Source organism: Phacochoerus africanus, chromosome 15, assembly GCF_016906955.1.
Source record: "Phacochoerus africanus isolate WHEZ1 chromosome 15, ROS_Pafr_v1, whole genome shotgun sequence".
Lineage (NCBI taxonomy): Eukaryota > Metazoa > Chordata > Mammalia > Artiodactyla > Suidae > Phacochoerus > Phacochoerus africanus.
Window position 1 is genome coordinate 28,483,293 of NC_062558.1, and position 22,741 is coordinate 28,506,033.

The 22,741-nt window shown below is 48.9% G+C and overlaps 1 protein-coding gene across 2 annotated transcripts in view; it reads left to right on the forward strand.

Annotated features, from left to right (window-relative positions):
- The window catches only part of SCARB1 (scavenger receptor class B member 1), a 91,054-nt gene that overhangs the window by 66,371 nt on the left and 1,942 nt on the right, over positions 1–22,741 (forward strand). Inside the window, exons 8-12 of one of the 2 annotated variants that reach the window (XM_047759545.1) lie at positions 4,369–4,487; positions 11,166–11,239; positions 14,961–15,012; positions 15,898–16,044; positions 19,317–19,445. In XM_047759545.1, the coding sequence (XP_047615501.1) occupies positions 4,369–4,487; positions 11,166–11,239; positions 14,961–15,012; positions 15,898–16,044; positions 19,317–19,445 (521 nt within the window). The remainder of the gene's footprint in view (positions 1–4,368; positions 4,488–11,165; positions 11,240–14,960; positions 15,013–15,897; positions 16,045–19,316; positions 19,446–22,741) is intronic. The other variant, XM_047759546.1, reaches the window with a different exon arrangement.

Sequence of the window (22,741 nt, forward strand, 5' to 3'; positions counted from 1 at the left end):
CAGTGCTGTCAGGATCTGGCCTCTGCTGGCCTCTCTAATATCTTTTCTCCCCATGCTTTCCCCACCAATATGCTTCAGCCCCACTGCCTTCTCCCTTTTCTGGACTATATCTAGTTTGGTCCCACCTCAGGGTCTTTGTATCAGCTGTTCCCCAGGCATCCATGTGGATTTATGTGGATCATTCCCTCGCCCCCTCTTGGTCTGTTCAAACGCCACCTCTTCCAAGAAGCCTGCTCTGATTTCCCATTCTAAAGTTGCCCTTCCCTCATCTCTCAGCTACTCTTCGTCATTTCACCTTTTATTGTCTTCCTGGCGCTCATTGCTCCTGAAAATCACTGAGCGTGTATTTATTTTAATTATTGTCTGTCTCCTCCATTGGACTATAAACACTGTAGGCAGGGCTCTGTCTTCAGCTTCTAGAATTGTGCCCCAGTGGGTACTCACACAATATGGGAGCGTATGAGTGTGTGGGTATATCCTGCACTTAGGTAACTGAGGTTCCAGGCTGGGGCAGGACTAAGCTCACACAGCCAACAGGACAGAGAGCCACTCCTCATCTTTCTGGGTCTTGCCTTTGGGGGCCTCTTTGGTTGGAGTCATATTTCCTGCCGCAGATGGGGATTTGAGAAGGGGTTTGCAGCACGGTTTGGAGGAAGGACTGTCAGCAGGTTGGATGGTTTCCCAAGTTCAGGAAGAATGGGGTGCTCCAGGGGAGAAGTTATTTGGAGCTGGGACCTGGCAATGCCCACCTCTGCCATAGCCTTTTTCTGGCCCACCTGCCCCAGTCCCCTGTTTAATTCTTTCTTCATTGGTGTCTAGAGGAAGTTCGGCTTGTAGGTGAGCTGACAGTGCAGAGACCCGATAGACTGTACAGTATAGTTGCTGTGACAAGTGGCAGATACTACCCAACCTCATTAGGCCTAAAAGGGTACTTTTTGGTTTGTGTAACTAAAAATTCCAGAGCAGATCTTTGTGTTAGGCATGGATCCAAGTGCTCAGAGCTTGTCCGGAACTGCCTTTTGCCTTTTGCCATGTGCCAGCTCAGTTTTCCTCTGGACTGGCTTTGCTGCCAGGCAGGTTCTCCCCCTGTGGCTCCAGGCTCACCTCCTCCCAGTTCTGCATCCTTGCAGAAAAGGGGCAACTGGGTCCTCTTCATCTCAGCAAAAGTCCCAGAGTTTTCTCTGATTCCGGGGGCTTGCGTGAACCAATCAGTGGCCAAGCGTGGGCTATGCTGATTGGCCAGTCTGTGTCACATGCTTAGCTCCTGGCTCTAGAGGGTGGGGCCAGCACCCACGTAGCAGGAGGCTGAGAATAGGGGAGGGGCTTAATCAGGGTGTAGGTTCCAGAAGAAACCAACAGGCAGAAACAGTATATTCATCCACTACTGAGGGCTAGGGATGAAAATTGCACCCTCTTAGCTTATGTGCCAAAAGAACTTCAAAAGTGCAAGAGAATTATTTGTATTATGTATTACATAAGTAAAGATTTTTCTTTTACATTGAAGTAGACATTTATGCAGAGAGATGTCCAAATGGCGCGTGCAGTTTGAAATTCCACAAAGTGATAGAGAAGGAGAACAGAAGTGGCCCAGACACCCCCTCCCCATGGCCCCTCCCAGTCACTGGCCTTCCAACACCAAGGCTTTGCTTGCCTTTGGTCTGTTTTTTCTTTTTTCCTTACTTTTTTTTTTTGGTGGTTGTTAATATGGCCACATCTGTTGCCTGTGGAAGTTCCCAAGCTAGGGGTCAAATCAGAGCTGCAGCTGAGGTTTACACCAAAGCCATAGCAATGCTGGATCCAAGCTGGGTCTGCGACCTATGCCCACAGCCTGCGGCAATGCCGGATCCTTAACCCACTGAGCGAGGCCAGGGATCAAACCCAACTTCTCACAGACACTATTTTAGTTCTTAACTCACCAAGCCACAAGGGGAACGCCTGCCTTTGGTCTTTATGTGAAGGGGCTCATAAAGCATCTGTTCCTTTCTTCTCTTTTTCTTGACCTCTTTCACTTATTTTTGCATTGGTGAGGTCCATCTTTATTGTTGAGGGCATCCTCTTCATTGCTGCATAGTATTCCACAGTGGGACCACGCCTCTGTTTCCTTATCTCTTCTACCATTCTGCTCCTAGAACATTCTCATACATGTCTTTGGGTGCACCTGCATCTGTATTTCTGTGGCATTTTATCTGAAGATAAGAAATACTGATACATTTCTCTTTCTGGGCCTTGAAAATGTCTTGGACCCAGAGAACTCTCTCTCTTCCAATCTCTGTACTGGGTAAGGCCCTCATACTTGCTCAGTAGAACCTCTTAATAATAATCTGTGGTGATTCTGGGCAATTAGGTCTGTTTAGGTGTGCCATAAAGCTATAAATTGATTACCGCTTATTACCTGGGTGTTGTCTCTGTTTGGAAATAAAATAGAAACACCTGTATGGATGCTAGTGAGAAAACAAGCGAGGAGTTCCCATCGTGGCTCAGTGGTAGCAAACCCAACTAGGATCCATGAGAATTCAGGTTCAATTCCTGGCCTTGCTCAGTGGGTTAAGGATCTGGCGATGCTGTGAGCTGTGGTGTAGGCTGGCAGCTGCAGCTCTGACTGGACCCCTAGCCCCCTAGCCTCCTAGCCTGGGAACTTCCATATGCCACAGGTGTGGCCGTAAAAAGCAAAAAATGCACAAAAAACAAAAAACTCCTCCTTTTAAAATAGAGCTGTTTAAGTAAAGCAGTGGCAGTTGCTTCAAGGAAGCACATGATGTGACAGTGCAGGCAGGGGTATCTGGATATGGCCACATCCAAGAGGTACTAGCAGGAGTAAATTATTGTGGAGAAACATTACAACAATGAGTGTAAAAGGACTCTGGGAAAAATGAAGTCAGACAGCAGTAAAAATCCCAGCTTTTCTTTCAAACCAGTGCTTGGCTTTGCTAAGAAAAGAAAAAATCTAGACATTTGAGGTTGCCAGACACACATAAACAGGAATTCAGGTCACCTGGCTGGGAGCAGATGGGCTGTTGGTTTTAGGGAAGGAAACCTTGTAAGTTTTTCTTTCTTTTTTTGTATCTAGGTGAAGCTCATGTAACACAATTCAGTGGCATTTAGTACATTCACAATGTGCCACCACCACCACAGTCTAGTTCCAGAACATTCTCATCCACTCAAAAGGAGACTCTGTACCTATTAGCACTTCCTCCCCATCTCTCCTCCCCCAGCCCGTTCTGGATCCTTGTGAGGTGTTTTTTGTTTGTTTGTTTGTTTAGTCTTTTTAGGGCCACACCCACAGGATATGGAGGGTCCCAGGCTAGGGGTCGAATCAGAGCTGTTGCTGCCAGGCTACGCCACAGCCACAGCCACACCAGATCCAAGCCACATCTGCGACCTACACCAAAGCTTACAGCAGTGCCCGATCCGTAACCCACTGCGCAAGGCCAGGGATTGAACCTGCATCCTCATGGATACTAATGAGCCGCAACAGGAACTCCCCTCCTTGTGAATGTTTGAGAGAGGCTTATTCTTTTCCTCACTAACTCGTTGTCCATCAGGCCTGTTGTCTGTTGTCCTGAGCACATGAGGATGCCTTGGTGTTTGCCTTGCTGGGTCCATTGATGGAAAGGTTCAGCCTCAGGTATCTGGGTGTGAATTTCTCACTCATTGGGACCCGAGTCAGTGCTTGTTCCCACATGTTGGCGTCCAGCCCGCAGACCAGATGCTGGGAGAGAAGAAGCAAAGCAGGTGTGTCTTCTCCCCCCCCGCCCATGGATGTTGGGGACACCTGGCCGGAGGTGTGTGCACCCAAGCATCTCTGATCATTGCTGCGTGGCCTGCAGAAGACAATCCAGGCTGCTTGGCTTGGCGATCCAGATGCCCTTCCTCTCACCCAAGTTCAAGTCTTTCTATCCTCAACTCCCATAATTCCCCTCCACACTGTCTGCTCCATAGGTACCATGCATTCTCCCACCTCCCTGCATTTGCTTCTGCAGTCCCTTCGACTTGGAATGCCATCCCCTGACCGTCTCTGCCTGGCATCTTTGAGCCACCTTCTTTTCCCTCCTTTGATCTTTCCTGCTAGAAGCAGCAGACCCCAGTTTACCATCCATCTGGCCCTGAGCTTGTCCCTTGCTGGATTTCAGTGCCTGGTGCCTCTTGGGTGCTTAGTAAATATTTACGGAATTGATGAATTCTCTCTGTCTAGGTATTGTTGTTTGCATCTTGTCATCATCATGGGGGCGGGATACACTGCAGGCTGTCGCTGTGTTTCATCATCTGTGCATCCCTGTGCCCAGCTCAGGGCCTGACAGGAGCAGGCTTCTGGATGTGCCGACATGCTCTCCTTGTCTGACACCACCTCTCTGCCCTTCTGCCTTCTAGATGCACCCTTGTTTCTCTCCCATCCTCACTTCTACAATGCTGACCCAGTCCTGGCAGAGGCAGTGTCTGGCCTCCACCCTAACACAGAAGAGCATTCCTTGTTCCTGGACATTCATCCGGTAAGCCCCTCCTTGCCAGCCTATTGTGGGGGTGGGGTGGGGTGGGGGGTGGATATCTGTTTGATGTACTCTTGTTTTTCGTTTTGTTTTGTTTTTTCCTCTTTAGGCTGCTGCCTGTGGCATGTGGAGGTTCCCAGGCTAGGGGTCAAATCACGTTGTAGCTGCTGGCCTATGCCACAGCCACAGCAACAGTAGACCCAAGCTGCATCTGTGACTTATGCTGCAACTTGCAGCAACACCGGATTCTTAACCCACTGAATGAGGCCAGAGATTGAACCTGAATCCTCATGGACCCTATGTTGAGTTCTTAACCCACTGAGTCACAACACAAACTCCTTTTATTTTTCTTGACATTTTTTTTTTTAATGGCCAAACTCATGGCATATGGAAGTTCCCGGGCCAGAGATTGAATCCTAGCCACAGCTGCAGCAATGCCAGATCTTTTAATCTACCATGCCAGGCCAGGGATCCAACCCACTCCTCTCCAGGGACCTGAGCTGCTGCAGTGGGCTTCTTAACCCTTGTGCCATAGCAGGAACTCCAAACTCTTGGCCCCCTCCTCTCGCCACCAGGCACCAAGCTTTTCCAGGGCAGGGATGGTGGGAAGCCTGGATTTCTTTGGCATCAATAGCTTCTAGGCTATCAAGCCATCAAAGTTTGTCCTGACTCCATAGTTCAAGGATTTTATTATCTTTTTATAAGGGAATTGTCTCTATAAAAGGATCATAAGATAGTGAATTAATTAGGAGTTATCAGTCTGCAGATTAGCCAGAGGCAGCCCTCTGGCTGTGCCAACACACCATAAGATCTTTAGATACCACCGAGAGCCTGGAACATCTTGCAGATAAACTGGGTTCTGGGGGATTTGTCCCATGTGATGTTCTGTCTACAAACAGGGGCCAGATGGGTGTCAGACCTGTCCTTGTGGTCCTCCCGCGGGCCTGTTTTTAGCCAGCTGCTTCTTCTCTTAGTGCTTCCATTCAGTGTATATTTGCCCATGACTCAGTGGCTTTTTATCATGGATCAAAGAATTCTCTGGGTTTCTGCTTCCTGAGTGGAAACTCATGGACTCCCCACAAGCCTTTTTGGAAGTTCTCCTGCCTGATGCTATTCTAGGCTGTTTTCTTTTGTGCTCCTCAGACTTCCTTTTTTTTTTTTTTTTTTTAATTTTTACAGTGTGGTGCCAATTTCTCCTGTATGGCTAAGTGACTCAGATGTATATATATACACACATTCTTACATATATTATTATTCTTATATATTATATATACATTCTTATATATTAATATTCATATATATTCTTTTATATATATTTGTGTGTGTGTGTGTGTATTTTTTTTTAGAGCTACAGGTGTGGCATATGGAAGTTCCCAGGCTAGGAGTTGAATTGGAGCTGCAGCTGCTGGCTTACTCCACAGCCATAGCAACTTGGGATCCAAGCCTTGTTTGTACCATACACCATAGCTCACAGTGAGGCCGGATCCTTAACCCGCTGAGCAAGGCCAGGGATCAAACCCACATCCTTATGGATACTAGTTGGGTTTGTTACTGCTGAGTCACAACAGGAACTCCTATGTATTCTTTTTTATATTCTTGCTCATCATGGTCTATCCCAGGAGACTGTGTAGGTGGAACCTTCATCCTCATGGATGCCAGTCAGGCTCGTTAACCGCTGAGCCATGATGGGAACTCCTTGAATTCATTCTTTACAGTTAGACACAGTTAAGCCTTTACCATATCGTCTTAAGCCTTTAAAGCATTTTTAAAAGGCTTTTAGGAGTTCCCGTTGTGGCTCAGTGGTTTAAGAACCCAGCATAATGTCTGTGAGGATGCAGGTTCAATCCCTGGCCTCCCTAAGTGGGTTAAAGATCTGGTGTTACCGCAAGCTTCAGCTTAGGTCACAGATGTGGCTCAGATCCAGTGTTGCTGTGGCTGTGGCATAGGCCTCAGCTGTAGCTACGATTTGACCCCTAGCCCAGGAACTTGCATATGCTACAGGTGCAGCCCTAAAAAGAAAAAAAAAAAAAAGGCTTTTATTATAAAGTAAACAGATGGTTTTCCCACTTTCTCTTCATTCATTTCACTGCTTCTCTCTGTGTCTCTGTCTCTGTCTCTCTCTCTCTCTCATTTTCTCTACTGGCTTCTGGGAATTCCAGCTAGAACACGATTTTTTCTTTGTTCTCACGAGTGACTTTCATTTTAGAGTATGGATTTTCTTCCCTCTTCCCCACACTGAGAAACAAGCAGTTAAGTTGGGGAGTCTGGAGAGAGGCAAATAGCTGTTTTGCAGCAGCCTGTCAGCTGATGCAGAAATAGGCTTCTCCCGCTTCTCATTTCAGGTCCACGTGAGTCAGAGAGGGAGGGGAAGTGGCTTTTGATATCATTGTTGTTGATCCGGGAGGATGATCCTGGGATCTATTTGTTGATTTCTGATCTCATTATCCCTGAAAACAGAATGCCTGCTGGAAGCTTCTCTGGTGCCTACTTTTCTGCTCCTGAGACCCAGGGAGGGTGTGGTGACTGGCGTGGGCTCATGGGTCCAAGTTTCTCTTCTCTGAGGTGTGGGGGTGGGGGTGGGGAATGGGCAGGGCTTTCTTTGCCTAAGAAGAGGTGGTGGCTGAGTAGGATTCCATTGTCTGTACGTACCGCATCTTCTTTTAGGTTGTTTCTATGTCTTGGCTATCGTGGATAGTGCTGCTATGAACATTGGGGTACATGTATCTTTTAATAAACTTTTTAAAATTAAAATGTAGTTGATTTACAACGTCGTGTCAATTTCTGCTGTACAACAAAGTGACCCAGTCATACATATATACACATTCTTTTTCATTTGTTATCTTTTTTTTTTTTTTTTTTTTTTAGGTCTGCACTTGCAGCGTATGGAAGTTCCCAGGCTAGGGGTTGAATCAGAGCTGCAGCTGCCAGCCTAGGCCACAGCCACGGCAATGCCGGATCCGAGCTGTATCTTCAACCTATGCCACAGCTCACAGCAAGGCCAGATCCTTAACCCACTGAGTGAGGCCAGAGATTGAAGCTGGTCCTCATGGATACTAGGCATGTTCTTAACCTGCTGAGCCACAGTGGGAACTCTTTGCTTATTATCTTCTATCACCTTGTATCACAAGAGATTGGATATAGTTCCCTGTGCTATATAGTAAGATTTAAAGAAATTTTTTTGTAAAGTATAGTTGGCATGTATCCTTTGGAACTGTAGTTTTGTCTGGATAAATGCCCAGGAGTGGGCTACTCTACAGCACAGGGAACTATATCCAATCTCTTGGGACAGAACATGATGGAAGATAGTATAAGAAAAAGAATGTGTATATACGTATGACTGAGTCACTGTGCTGTACAGCAGAAATTGGCTCAACACTGTAAATCATCGGTATTTATTTATTTATTTGTCTTTTTAGGGCGGCATATGGAAGTTCCCAAGCTAGGGGTCGAATTGGAGCCTCAGCTGCTGGCCAGCACCACACCCACGGCAACACCGGATCCTCAACCCACTGAGTGAGGCCAAGGATTGAACCTGAATCCTCATGGATACTAGTTGGGTTCATCACCACTGAGCCATGGCGTGGCAGGAACTATACTTTAATAAAAAAAGAGAAAAGAAAAAAGAAGAGGTAATGGGACAGAGCTGGGGGAACAGCCAAGGAGAAAGAGAAACACATGTCCTGGGGGAAGGAAGTGGTCTCCTAGTGGAGACCTCAGAATGTGGCATCTGGAGAGGCTGTCAGGGTCTCCAGGACCACACCTCCGATTGGATGGTTTGCTCAGCGGACTCGCAGGGGGCAGCCTCTGGTTGTACTCATGACTGTGATGCGTGATAGCGAGGGACAAAGCACTGTCAGCAAAGGGAAAGGCGTGTGGGTGACATCTGGGGGAAGCAGGCACAGGCTCCCAGAGCCCTCCCCAGGGGAGTCACGGGACACTCTTCATTCCCCATGAGAGTGTCCTTTACTAGGAACTCCCACTAGAGACTCAGCGCCCAGGGTTTCAGATAGGGGCTGGTCACGTGAGCACCCTCTGCTGGCAGGGACCCAAATTCCAGACTTAAGCAGATGTCTGCATAATCCGAGCTGTTTGTACAGACCGTGCAGGCGCAGGGAGCCCCCTCTTATCTGTTGGGAAGTGGGAGGAGCCCTCCTGAAATCCGGCATCTCAGACACCATCCAGGGGCTGCCTCACCCGCAGGCCTTTCTGAGGCGTGCTGGCTCAGCGTTCTTCTGCACAGGCATTCTTCTGCATTCCCGTCTGCCCAATTCTCAAGTTCAAATGCTCCTGGGTCATGGGAGCATGGCCTTTTGCCAGTTCTTCTGTGTTCCTGGGGCCCTAAAAGACCTCAGGGTGCCATGGAATGTTGGAAGATGATACTCTTTCCAATTGGTGTGTGTGACACTGATGCAAGCTTTTATGGCCTCAGTGTGGCTCTCTTGTGCCCCTTGTTTTGCCCTTGTAGCACCCTGTGAGGTGGGCACAATTGTCTCCATTTTCCAGATGAGCTGAAGGGTCTCAGCAAAGAAGCAGAGTCTGTCCTCAACCCTCACTTCCTTTCCACTATAATTTCCTGGTGTCATTCTGCAACCATTTTCCTGGTTTGGGTCATATATGTTTTGTTTCATTTTTTTTTTCCTTTTTTGGCTGCCCCATGGCCAAAAAAGGAAAAAAGTATGGAGTTCCCAGGCCAGGCATCAGAGCCAAGCTGCAGTTTGGACCTTGGCCAGCCACACTGGATCCTTAACCTACTGTGCCAACATGGGAATTGGACCTGCATCTCAGTCAGAGCTCCACAGATGCCGCCAATTCCATTGTGCCACAGTGGGAACTCTTGCATCATGTACATGTCACTTGCTGTTATCAACTTACTACCCCCACCCCCCCAAAAAAAGATCTCGGGGGTTCCCTGGTAGCTCAGGGGGTTAAGGATCTGGCATTGTCACTGCTGTGGCATGGGTTCAGTCCCTGGCCTGAGAACTTCCATATGCCTCGGGCGTAGGCCAAAATTTAAAAAAAGAGCTCATTTAAAAAAAAAAAAAAAAGGATACCTGCACAAAGGAAGCCTTCTATCACTACCTTGAATTGGAAATTGAAAATTTCTCCGAATAAAGAAGGCAACCATAAAAATAAACATGAAAAAATTTCTCTAGGCCCTCTGTAAAATGCCATTGCCTGCCCTTATGTGAGCCTGAGGCCAGCTCTGTGGAAAGGGAGATTTGGTGGAGGTGTGTTAAAGAGGCAAGCTCCCTTGTACATGTACCGCATCTTTATCCATTCCTCTCTGGATGGACATTTAGGTTGCTTCCTTGTCTCGGCTAGTAAAGAGTGCTGCAGTGAACACTGGCGTGCGTGTATCTTTCTGAATTATGGTTTTCTCCAGATAGATGCCCAGGAGTGGGATTGCTGGATCATATGGTAGCTCTGTTTGTGGTTTTTGAAAGAACCTTCATACTGTTCTCCATAGTGGCTACACCAATTTACATTCCCACCAAAGAATCTGAAAAAGAATAGATATATGTATACGGCTAACCGAATTACTGTGCTGTACACCTGAAACTGACACAACATTGTAAATCAACTATACTCCAGTATAAAATAAGAATTAGGAGTTCCTGTCGTGGCTCCGTGGTTAATGAACCTGACTAGTATCCATGAGGACACAGGTTCTGTCCCTGGCCTCACTCAGTGGGTCAGGGATCCGGCATTGCCATGAATTGTAGTATAGGTTGCAGACGTGGCTTGGATCTGGCATTGCGGTGGCTGTGGCATAGGCCGGCAGCTACAGCACTGATCAGACCCCTAGCTTGGGAGCCTCCATATGCCGCAGGTGTGGCCCTAAAAAGACAAAATAAATAAAGAAAAAATAAGAAGAATGAAAGGGCGTTTCCATGTGGCTCAGTGGGTTAAGGAATCTGGATCAGGTCCCTGCTGTGGTCCAGGTTCGATCCCTGGCCTGGGAACATCTGCATGCCCAAGGCATGGCCAATTTTTTTTTGTTTGTTTGTTTTTAACAGCTTCACCTGCAGCCTATGGAAGTTCCCAGGCTAGGGGTCGAATCAGAGCTGTAGCTGCCGGCCTGCACCACAGCCACAGCAACACCAGATCTGAGCTGCATTCATGACTTATGCTGCAGCTTGTGGCAATGCCAGATCCTTAATCCACTGAGCGAGGTCCGAGATCGAACCCGCATTCTCATGGATACTATGGATACTAGTTGGGTTCTTAACCTACGGCGCCACAATGGGAACAACCCTCAAACATTTTTTAAGAAAGGGGGAAGGTCCCTGATGCAGACTTTCTCTTTGAGACGATGACGGGGTGAATGGAGAAGACGGCGACTTCATCAACATGCACATCTATTTTATTTCATTTGGAGGATGGAGAGAGGGGCGATGACAAGAAAATATCATTCTGCCCTTGAGGAAGCATTGTTGTAAGCGGACAGATGGAAAGGATACGTTTCTTTCCATCCAGCTAGAGGCTGGCTCTCTAGAGGGGATCCCGCAAGGTCGTGGGCATAAGAGCCACTGGGGAAGCATGTTTCCCCATCAGTGCTTAGAGTGGGTAGCGGAGACCCCAGCAGATGGGCCGTCTTGAGCTTGACCAGGGAGAGGGCTGTTTGAAGGTGTCCCGGGGGCTCCAGGGAGGCCAGGCCCCTCACTGTCTTTGTTGCTGCAGGTCACCGGGATCCCTATGAACTGCTCTGTGAAGCTTCAGCTGAGTCTCTACATTAAGTCTGTGAAAGGCATTGGGTGAGTGGGGGCTGGGAAGCGGGCCTGCCTTGCTGTGTAGAGACCAGGGATGCAACGTCCTTGGGGACCCAGCATCTGGGGGAGGGGTGTTTCTCCGGGATGTGGAATCTGGTCCCTGCCCATCGTCCCCCTGAGGGGAGTCTTAGCTTTGAGCCGAGGCTTGAACTGCATCTTCACATCCCTGCCTGGGACCCCCCCCCCTTTTCTCTCTTGGCATTTGTCCCCCCGAATGAGCCAGAATCTTCCATCTGTGATGTTTCCTACTCAAGAGAGTAACAAAAATTAAATCCTGCCCAAACCAAGAGTTTGAAAATGGAAACTTAGCAAACAGCACCCTGAAGTGTGACAATTCATTTGACGGGAAGAATTTTTAATTCACATAGTATAAAACTCCCCTTTTAAAAATGTACAGCTCAGTGATTTGTAGCATGTTCACAGGGCTGTGCAACATCACCACAATCAATTTCTTTCCCCCGGCTGTGTCTACAGCGTTTGGAAGCTGTGGGGCCACAGCTGTAACCTCAGCCACAGCGGTGACCACACTGGATCCTTAACCCACTGAGCCACCAGGGAACTCCTGCCACAATCAATTTTGAAACATTTCCATCAGCCCCACAAAGAAACCCCATACCTGTTAGCAGTCACTCCCCATTTCTCTCAGCCTCAGGCAACTATTAATTTACTTTCTGTGTCTGTGGATTTACCTATTCTGGCCATCTCGTGTAAATAGAATTACATAAGATGAGAGCGGCTTCTTTCATGTAACATGTTTTCAAGGTTCATCCATGTCGTAACCTATGTCAGTGTGTCCCTCTGTTTTATGGCTGAATTATATTCTGTTGTGTGGAAAGACCATGTTTTTATTCATTAGGTGATGGACATTGGGTTGTTTCCACTTTGGGGCCATTAGGAATAATGCTGCCATGAATAATCGTGTATGTTTCTGTGTGAACGTATGCTTTCATTGCTCTCGGGTAGATACCTTGGAGCAGAATTGCTGGGTCACGTGGTGACTCTGTTGAATTGTTTGAGGAACAGTCAGATGGGTATTCCAGAGCAGCTACACCATTTTCCATTCCCACCAGGGTGCCAGGGTCTCCTTGTCCTTACCAACTCCTGTGATAACATTGCTGCCCTGATCTTTTGGGGCTCTGTTTCTCTATTCAGAACCTGGGCCATGCGGCTGCGTGGGCTGGATCCGTGGTCCTAAGGGAGGTAGCCTCACAGCAATGCTTATCACCATCCCCGAGGGCTGTTGAGGAACCAGTGTGGGAACAGTCTGGAGACTCAGCTGCCCTGGAAGCAGAGCCGTCTACCTGTGACTTGTCTGAGGAACTTCTGTGCTGTTTGCTCACTAGATGCAGACAGCAGTCACGGGCTCTGTGCATTTAATTTATATCAATTCTCCCAAGCTCAGATATAAGAGGCCACAGTGGAGGGGACCCCCCCCCCCCCCGTTGTCTTTCTAGAATGTTCTCTGTGTCTGTCTCTTCTGTAGGGGATGCTGTGTAAATTCATTTCACTGCACAATAGCTTCCTTAATAAGTGAATTTTGAGAATGGTGATAGAGGATTTGGGCCTTTTGTGTTGACTCTGGTGTCTCTACCCCAAGGGAGGGCATCCCTTTCTCCAGCTCTGCCTTCTAGCAGACCCAAGAATAGTGACGTTACAGAATATTTATCCAGTTATTTGCTGGCATTTAACAAGCCAACAGTAATAGCATCGAGTACTTTTTTTTTTTAATTTTTTTTATTTTCCCACTGTACAGCAAAGGGACCAAGTTATCCTTACATGTATACATTACAATTACATTTTTTCCCCCCACCCTTTGTTCTGTTGCAACATGAGTATCTAGACAAAGTTCTCAATGCTATTCAGCAGGATCTCCTTGTAAATCTATTCTAAGTTGTGTCTGATAAGCCCAAGCTCCCGATCCCTCCCACTCCCTCCCCCTCCCATCGGGCAGCCACAAGTCTTTTCTCCAAATCCACGATTTTCTTTTCTGAGGAGATGTTCATTTGTGCTGGATATTAGATTCCAGTTATAAGTGATGTCATATGGTATTTGTCTTTGTCTTTCTGGCTCATTTCACTCAGTATGAGATTCTCTAGTTCCATCCATGTTGTTGCAAATGGCATTATGTCATTCTTTTTGATGGCTGAGTGGTATTCCATTGTGTATATATACCACATCTTCCGAATCCAATCATCTGTGCATCGAGTACTTTTTATATGCTGAGTATTTTTCATGTTATCACATTCTATCCTCACTAGAGCCTTGTGAGGAGCTCCATTATAATCCCCATTTTATTTTATTTTATTTTTTGCTTTTTTTTAAGGGCCACCCTCGTGGCATATGGAGGTTCCCAGGCTAAGGGTTGAATCAGAGCTGCAGCTACCAGCCTACACCACAGCCGCAGCGACACAAGATCCAAGCCTCGTCTGCAACCTAAATCACAGCTCACGGCAACGCCGGGATCCTTAACCCACTGAGTGAGGTCAGAGATTGAACCTACATCATGGATACGAGCCAGATTCTTAATCTGCTGAGCCACAATAGGAACTCCAATATAATCCCCATTTTACAGAGAGGTCACAGAGAGGGTAAGTAGCATGCCCAAGGTCACACAGTTAGCCAGTAAAGTGACTGTGTCAGGGGCCCCCAAGACCATTCCCAGCTTCAATGATTCACCAGGAGGACTTGGAGGACCCAGCATGTAGTTGTAGTCACGGCTGTGAATTATTACAGAGAAAGGATTCAAAGCATAATTAGCAAAGGGAAAAGGCTCATGGGGTGAAGTTGGGGGAAAACCCCAGCACAGGCTTCCAGAAGCATGTCACGCAGGACATGCTTCATTCCCCCGCAGATGAGCTGTGACAACATGAGTGATTTTCCTTTAGCAGAACGCCCAGTAGAGACCCAGAGCCCAGGGTGTTTACGGGGAGCTGATCACGTAGGCACCCTCTGTCTGGCATGGACCAAGATTCCAGATTCTCTAAAGCAAGCAGATGGTCAGCATAAATCGTGTTGTTAGCCGAGTGCCTTGCCATCCGGAATAAAATTGAGGTTCTGTTTCTAAAGGAACAAATGGATAGGAGCTCTATCCCTGGCGGCCTCCAGTATATATCTGTGAATTTTTCATTTAAGAAGCTATTGTTAGGAGTTCCCGTTGTGGCTCAGCTGGTTAAGAACAGGACATAGTGTCTGTGAGGATGTGGGTTTGATCCCTGGCCTTGACCAGTGGGTTAAGGATCCAGCTGTGGCAGAGGTTGCAGATGCAGCTTGGATCCAGCGTTGCTGTGGCTGTGGTGTAGGTTCCAGCTGCAACTCCTATTCGACCCCTGGCCTGGGTACTTCCATATCCTGTGGGTGCGGCCCTAAAAAGAAAAAAAAAAAAAAAAAAGATATTGTCAGGAGTTCCTTGGTGGCTCAGCAGGTTAGGGATCTGGTGTTGTCACTGGTATGGCTCAGGTTTGATCCCTGGCCCCAGAACTTCTGCATGACGCAGGGGTGGCCAGAAAATTAAAAAAAAATAAAAAATATTGTCAAATTGTCAGGTTCCTCCCTGTAAGAAGACACCCATTTCTCAGGTTCCTGCTGATCTAGTCGTTGCAGAATCGAATCCCTCCTCACCCTGTGGCTTAGGATCACAGGTCGAGAGCTTTCTGACCTAGGACACTGGGTCAAAACTTCTCACTTGATTGGTCTCACTTACTTCCAGACAAACCGGGAAGATTGAACCGGTGGTCCTGCCGCTGCTGTGGTTTGCAGAGGTAAGGCCGCCTCCCTCCCCCTGGGTGCGGGGTTGCTGTGCGCCTGGCGTCTGATGCCTCAGTAAGGAGTTGATGTGGGCCTTTGAGGCAGGAGGCTGTGTGAGGTGGGGAGCCTGTAGCTGGACTCTGTGACATAGAACAGTCTGTTAGAAACTTCACCCTCTCCATGCCTTTATGTCAGCTATCCCACTGGGTTGAAAGGATCACTTGAGATGAGGAAGACAGAGGCTGCATGAAATTGTAAGATCCCTGGCCAGGGTATACAATAATGTTGCCAATGCGCGGGACCACTTCTCCTGAGATGAAAGCAAGTTGGTTTTCAGGGTGTCAGCTTTTCACTTGAACTTTCTTTTCTCCCAGCTTTTCAGGGTTCCTTCTGACATAGATTTTTTTAAATGAGGGTGGGCTAACAGCCAGAACAGACAGCCTCCAAAAGTCAAGTTCACTTCTCGATCACATCATAGTCTGATGGGGGTCGGGGGGTGAGGTGGAGCTCTGTTCCACGCAGTCATTCAGGGACATCCAGGCCCCTTTCATCTTTTGGCCCTACCCCCTTGGAGATCCTCAGAATCTGTCTCTCTTAGGTACCCAGGGAAAAAGATGGAGAGAATCACAGGGGGCCAGGCGTGGAAGCTGTAAAGTCATTGTGCCCACATCCTGTTGGCCAGGATATCACATGGGTCTGCCTAGCTGCAAGGGGGTCTGGGAAATGTAGTCTTGTTGTGTGGCCCTGGAGGAAATAAAGACACTGGCAGGACCCATCTTGGCTAGTGGGCTTGAGATGGGGAAGGGGTAGGGGATAGAGGGAAGTGCATGGGGTGGCATCTGTACCCTTGCCCACAGCATGTGGCCCCAGTCCATTTGTTTGTCCTTCTCCTTCCCCAGAGCGGGGCAATGGAGGGGGAGACCCTTCAGACATTCTACACTCAGCTGGTGTTGATGCCCAAGGTGCTGCACTATGCCCAGTACGTGCTCCTTGCTCTGGGCTGCGTCCTGCTGTTCATCCCCATCGTCTACCAGATCCGGAGCCAAGTAGGTGGTGGCCAGAGCATGGCCCTGGCCGAGCGGCCGCTTGCTTGTCTGCTTGGGGAAAGGAGGGGCTCTGATTGGATCCTCTAGCCATCCTTGCCTGCTTGCCCACAGATGCCCTCAGCTTGCAGCCCACCTCGGGCTGCAGCCTTAGGTCTCTGCCTAGGCCGGGGAGCAGTCACTGCATCCTTGCCTCTCTTGCATCTTCTGTTACCACTTCTCTGCCTATTTTGGGAGGCCTGGGGACCCTCCCTTGGAAGGGCTGCGGGTGGTTTTGGATAATGAGACCTGGTCCTTGACTGGTTTGTTCATCAAGTTGGTAGCTGCTGGCTGCCAGGCTCTGGCAGGTACTGGGCAGATGGCAGGGAACAAGATAGTCCCTGATCCCAGGGTTAGGGGGATGTGTAGGGGTTGGCATTTGGGTTGGCAAGACAGATGGAAGCCAAGTAAAATAAACGAGATGATTTCACTGATGATAAAGATGGTAGGAAATGTGAGGGGTTTAGGGCAGTGCTGTCCAATAGAAATTCAGCATGAGCCACCTGTGTGATTTTAAACTTAAATTTTCTAATAGCCACATTAAGTAAAAAGAACTTAATTTTAATCATATTTATTTCACCTGAGTGTATCCAAAATATGACCATTTCAACATGTCATCAATATTAAAAAATATAAATATTTCTGCATGATTTTGGGGGGGTTAAGTCTTTGAAATCCAGTATGTGTTTTACACTTGCAGCAGGTCTTGTCTGGGCCTTGACCTGTTTCAAAGCTCCATAGCCATGTGTGGCTGCTGGGCTGGCAGCATTGGAGGGAGTTGGGAACAACTGTAGAGATCATGTCAGAACAGGTTTCTCTGTTGAAGATGTTGAACTTAAGCTCAGATGTCAGTTCTTAGCACAGAGTCACGGAAAGGGTGCTCCAGGCAGAGGAGTGGCCAGTGCAAAGGCCCTGAGGCAGCGATGGGTGAGGAGGATCCTTCAGGGCCAGGGTGGCTGGAGGGGAGTGGGCATGGGGGCAGTGGGGTAAGAGGTGGTCCCTGAGAGGCAGTGGGTGGTCATGCCCAGCCCTGTCATACAGGGTGAACAGCTTGGAACTGTTTCTGGGAGTGACAGGAAGCTACTGGAGGCTCTCAAGGAGAAGAGTGAATGGGTTGGTTAATGTGTGGCCACTAGGTCTTCATTTGGGAGAGCAGAAGGAAGTGGGGTGTTGGGGGGACACGGCACCAGTGAGGAGGCCCAGGTAAGTGAGGCTGGTAGTTTGGACCAGGATGGGAGCAGGTATTTCAGGAAGGGAGCATTGATGGAGAAGAGCCCTGAGGAGCCAGCCAGGTGCATTTACTTAGAGGCAGAAAGAAAGGGGGGGGGGGGCGACAACAAATACCCCTTCTTGAGTTGGTGTCATTCATTCATTTATTCATTCACGGCACTCACTGACACCTTCAGGATTTAATTTGGGTGGGGGGTGCACTGTGCTCAGTCTGGGGGATACAGGCACGAATAGAACACAAGGTCTGGAAGCCAGGGGGCAAGTTCCTGCCATCACCGTGACGAAACCTGTAAGTGCAGGGCCCCCAGGACAGTGGGGATGGGGGACCAGCCACTTGGTGGACAGGGGACACTTCTCAGTTGGCAGGGAGTCTTGAAAGACCATTTTGACTCCATGAACCAGAAAGTCCCCCTGGTGGCCTCCCCATCCAGAGTTGTCCTAGGGCCATAGGCCTCGGCCTCGGCAGGGGGCCGCCAGCTCCCTTGCTGCCCCTTGGGCCACCTGCAATGGCTGCTTTCTTGCTTCAGCTTTGGCGAAACAGCATTTTCTTTCTCCTCTTTCTCGGAGGCAGCCTGCACACTTGCTTGCTTGCTTATAATAAACCTTTCCAGGCTCTTACCCTGGGCCTTCAGACCCTTAATGCGGTTTCCCTTGCAAATTTCCCATCCTTTGGGGGCAAATGTTGGCTTGGGTGTGAGGGTGCCAGGTCTTCTGGTGTTTTGATCCCCCCATGAACGGTGGGTGCCCTGTCCTCTGTCCCTGACTTAGCCCGAGAAGGGAACTCCCAACGTTTTTTGGACTGAATGATGCTGGGAGAACAAAGGGACCAGAGGCTATAGGTAGCAGCGGTGGATGCCTCCCGGTGCCCAGCATCAACCTGGGTTTCCGGTAATGAGGACACACCCGGACATGGGGCGGGGCCTAAGGCGAGGGGCGGGGCCAGACAGCCCCCCCATCTTTTCATCCCCACTCCTAACAGTCCATCAGAAGGGGGATGGGGAGGGGAGTGAGGACCGGAAATGTGAAAGCTTCCCTGCTTCACCCCCCATCCCTGTCCCCTGAATCCGATAATATCATTGTTTCTGTTGACCATCGTTGAGGCGTCCTTCCTGCTGGTTTCGCTGGAGGCTAAATCGTTGACATTTATCCCGGTATATATTTTTTGGTTTAGTAGAGGTTAGGCCTCAGATGTTTTTATGTATTTGTCCCCATTTGTAGAGGGGGAAAAAAAAAAGACATGTCATTGAATTCAATGTATTTTAATTTCTCTTCAAAAACATTTTTCTTCTTGGAGTTTCCATTGTGGCTCCTCAGTAATGAACCTGACTAGTATCCATGAGGATTTGGTTCCATCTCTGGCCCAGCTCAGTGGGTTAAGGATCTAGCATTGCTGCAAGTTCAGTGTAGGTTGCAGACGCGGCTTGAATCCTGCGTTGCTGTGACTGTGGTGTAGGCCAGCAGCAGCTGCAGCTCCAATTCAACCCCTAGCCTGGGACCTTCCATATGCCGCAGGTTTGGCCCTAAAAAAAAAAAAAAAAAAGTGTTTTTCTTCGCAAATCATTCTTTAGAGAAAAAACTCAAAAAAAAAATTTTTTAAGCAGAAACATTTCTTTTTCTGGCCAATTTAAAATGCCACCAGTTAACTTAATGAGTACAACGCGAGTCTCTTAAAATGCTACCTGCTGAGCACTTTGATCAAGGCCAGTCCACCTTGTCCAACAAGGCTCATTTCCCCACCTCCAGTCAGCCTGCATTTTCAGGCGGACGAACCCTTTTCAGCTTGGCTTGTCCATCCAACCAAGTGAGATTCCTGAAGATATTGGTCTTTTTGCGTCCCACGAAGGGCAGCATCACCCCCCGAATCTCAGCCAACCCGAATCATTAATGGTGGTTGGACTCTAAAATTCTGTGCTCCACTCTCTGCTTTTTGAAAATCAAAGAACCGTGTAAGACCGTTATGCATTTGACTACGATGTCAACTATAAATTAGCTTGGTTATCTTCTAGGAGAAATGCTATTTATTTTGGAGTAGTAGTAAAAAGGGCTCAAAGGATAAGGAGGCCATTCAGGCCTATTCTGAATCCCTGATGACACCAGCTCCCAAGGGAACTGTACTGCAAGAAGCAAGACTGTAGGTGGGTACCAGGTAACGCCTCGCGCCCCCGCCCCTTCCTGTAGCAAGTAGAACTCTGGCACCTTTGAAGCACTTTGGATCTTACCCATTTCTTTAGCTTGAACTTCACCTGGAGTGTCTACAGACTGGAAATAGGCATTTGTACATTGTAGCTGTATTCTTATATTCCGAGTGATCCCAAGTGTGGTAGAAGGTGGAGGGCGACTAGTGTTCGGTGGGCTGGTGTCTTATTTGCAAGGAGGTCTTAGAAAGGCGGGGTCAAGGTTTAGGTCAGCTTAAGGACCTGACAGTGTCCATGAGGATGCAGGTTCGATCTCTGGCCTCGCTCAGTGGGTTAAGGATCCAGTGTTGCTGCAAGCTGCAGTGAAGTTCACAGATGCAGCTCAGATCTGGTGTTGCTGGGGCTGTAGTGTAGGCTGGCAGCTGCAGCTCCCATTCGACCCCTAGCCTGGGAACTTTCGTGTGTCTCGGGTGTGGCCCTGAGAAACCAAAGGGTTTAGGTCAGCTGCTTCTCCAACCTCTGGTGCAGTAGACTCTTCTGGGGAAGTCTGCTAAAAATGCAGATCCGAAGACATCCTTCTACACCTCCTGGAATAGAATCATGGATAGGGCCTGGAAATCTGTACTTTAATAGGTGCCCAAGAGGATTCTAATGTAGGTTGGCTTAAATAAATCCAGGATGACTGACGAAGAAAAAAGAATTTAGGTGTCAGGAGTTCCCCTTGTGGTTCAGTGGGTTAAGAATCTGGTGCCACTGCCGTGACTCCGGTTGCTGCTGTGGTGCAGGTTCAGTCCCTGGCCCCAAAACTTCTGCATGCTGTGGGCACAGCCAAAAAAAAAAATTTAGACATCAACTAAGCACCAGCCGTATATCTAGGATATACAGGGTAGGTTGCCAGATTGGGGAAAAACAACTAAACAAAAATCCCCAAGAAACAACAGCAAAAGAATGCCCAGTTAGATGTGAGTTTTAGGAGTTCCCACTGTGGCTCAGTGGGTTAAGAACCCGACATAGTGTCCCTGAGGATGTGGGTTTGATCCCTGGCCCCTCTCAGTGGGTTAAGGATCTGATATTGCCCAAGCTGGGTCTGGGTTGCAGATGGGGCTCAGATCTGCCAGTGGCTGTGGTGTAGGCCAGCAGCTGCAGCTCTGATTTGACCCCTTGCCTGGGAACTACTGTATGCCAAGGTGTGGCTGTAAAAAAATAAAAAAACATTTAAAAATGTGAATTTCAGGTAAACAGAGCGTGATTTTTAGCCTGATGATTTTTGTCCCATGCCAAGATCAGGATGTGCGTATACTGAAAACTCCTCTGCAGTTTACCAGAAATTCACATTTAACCAGGCGCCTCCTTTGATCTGGAAGCCTACCTACGGGAGAAGTTGGCAAGTGTGTCTTTGGGGCCATGTTCCTTTATTTTTTTATGCTTTGCTTTTCTGGGCTGCTCTTGTGGCATATGGAAGTTCCCAGGCGAGGGGTTGAATCAGAGTTGCAGCTGCCAGCCTATGCCACAGCTCAATGTCGGATCCTTAACCCACTGAGCAAGGCCAGGGATTGAACCCACATCTTCATAGATACTAGTTGGATTCGTTATGGCTGAGCCACCATGGGAACTCCAGGCTCGCTGCGTTCCTTTAGGTCTGAGGTCTCAGGAGAGCCAGTGCGGCCGGGGGGGAGGTGACAGGCAGAACTGCAGGCCCTACAGGGTTGGGGGCTGGGCAGGGTTGAGTCGCTCTTGGGTTGTGCCTCTGATCATAGCTGTTATTTTGGATTCTGGGAAATGTGCTGTCCTGCCCAGCTTCTGGGGCAGGGCCAGCCGGGGTTAAAATAGCTTTCTTGAGAGGCACAGGCTGAGGCTGAGGTGACAGGCCTGCTCTTGGGGGCCACTTGGCTGCTTCCGTTTTGCTTCATTTGACAGGGCTGGAGGAGGAGATAAAATAGAACCTGCCAAGTGCTGGGTGTGGGTGCATTTGACTTGGCAGGCGCTGCCAGCCCTGCAAAGAGCTGGGGGGGGGGGCAGCTGTGTCCCCAGCCAGGACCTTAGTGGGGGGAGGTCTTCTCCTGCCCGTTTGGGGACGGGAAGGCCCGACCATGTCTTCCTTAGCTTGGGGGTGGGGTATCCTAGCTGGAGAAGAGCCCCCCTCTCCCACTTTCCTTCCTCTCTTGTGTACAGTTTGGCTCCATCGGTATCTCTGCCCCTTTCCAGCCACGATTCCCTTCTGCAGAAACTTGCTTGGTGTTCTGGGGTGCAGGGCTGGGGTCCTCAGGCACAGAGAAGGGGTTTTTCACTTTTAGCACAGAGAGAGCTGGTGGTTGTCAGGTCTGAGCCTCATGGACACAGCCAGGATGTCCTGCCACCTTCACTCTGCCCCCTCCTTCAAATAAAACAAAAACAAAACTGTTGCCTCGTCTTGATTTTACAACAGAATCCAAATTTCAAGTTATTGGGGACGTTTTTGATTCAAGAGATTCTGCTGCCCTGTCTCCTAGAAGGCAACTTACTTCAGCCCAGATGCGAGCCCTCCCCCTCCTCCTGGTCACGGGTACTTGGGGAATGCACGGTTCTGAAGGACCCTGTAGACTCTGGCGATCAGGACCTGGGAAGGGGCCAGTGGTCCTGGAGACTTGGTACCCCTGAAGGACGAGCTCCAGCCTGCGCTGAGTCCCTGGGAGAGGTCCTACACCTTGCCCTGCACCTGGGCATGGAGGTGGCCTCGAAGGGCTGCTTTGCTCCAGGAAAGGCAGGAAACGGGGCCTCCACTAGCCCAAAAGGGTGCTTTTATGTGAAGAAGCAAAAGCCAGCCCCTCTATGCAGACATGGCCTGCTTTAAGGCTGAGGATTTGGCAAACAGAGTACAGCTGTTTCGTAGTTCCCTTGGCTGGGTGCCCTTGTGCAATGAACAGCCTGGACAACTGTACCGGGCAGCCCTTCGGGGAAATGTTCCTGGATCTTTCTCACTTTCTCATTAATCATTCTCTCATTAATTCCAAGTCCTAATTCCTCAGTTAAATGACAGTGCTGGCGAACAGGAGGAGGAGGAGGAGGAATTTGCCTCAGGTTCTGGGTCCTTGTCTTTCTTGGGAAAGCAGTTTTTTCTTTTCACTTTTTGAGCAAGGCTTTCTCAAGTTGTGGCTCTCTGGGCCACATCGCTGAGAATCTGTGCATCCCTTTCCCGCTCCCACCCTGCCTGTCCCATGCTGCTTCTATGCAGTGCTGTGTGTGGTATGCGTCGGCAGGCGGCGCTGGTCTCATCCTGGCCTCCCCTCCTTTCCCCGCTGGCTTGAATGTGGCTCAAT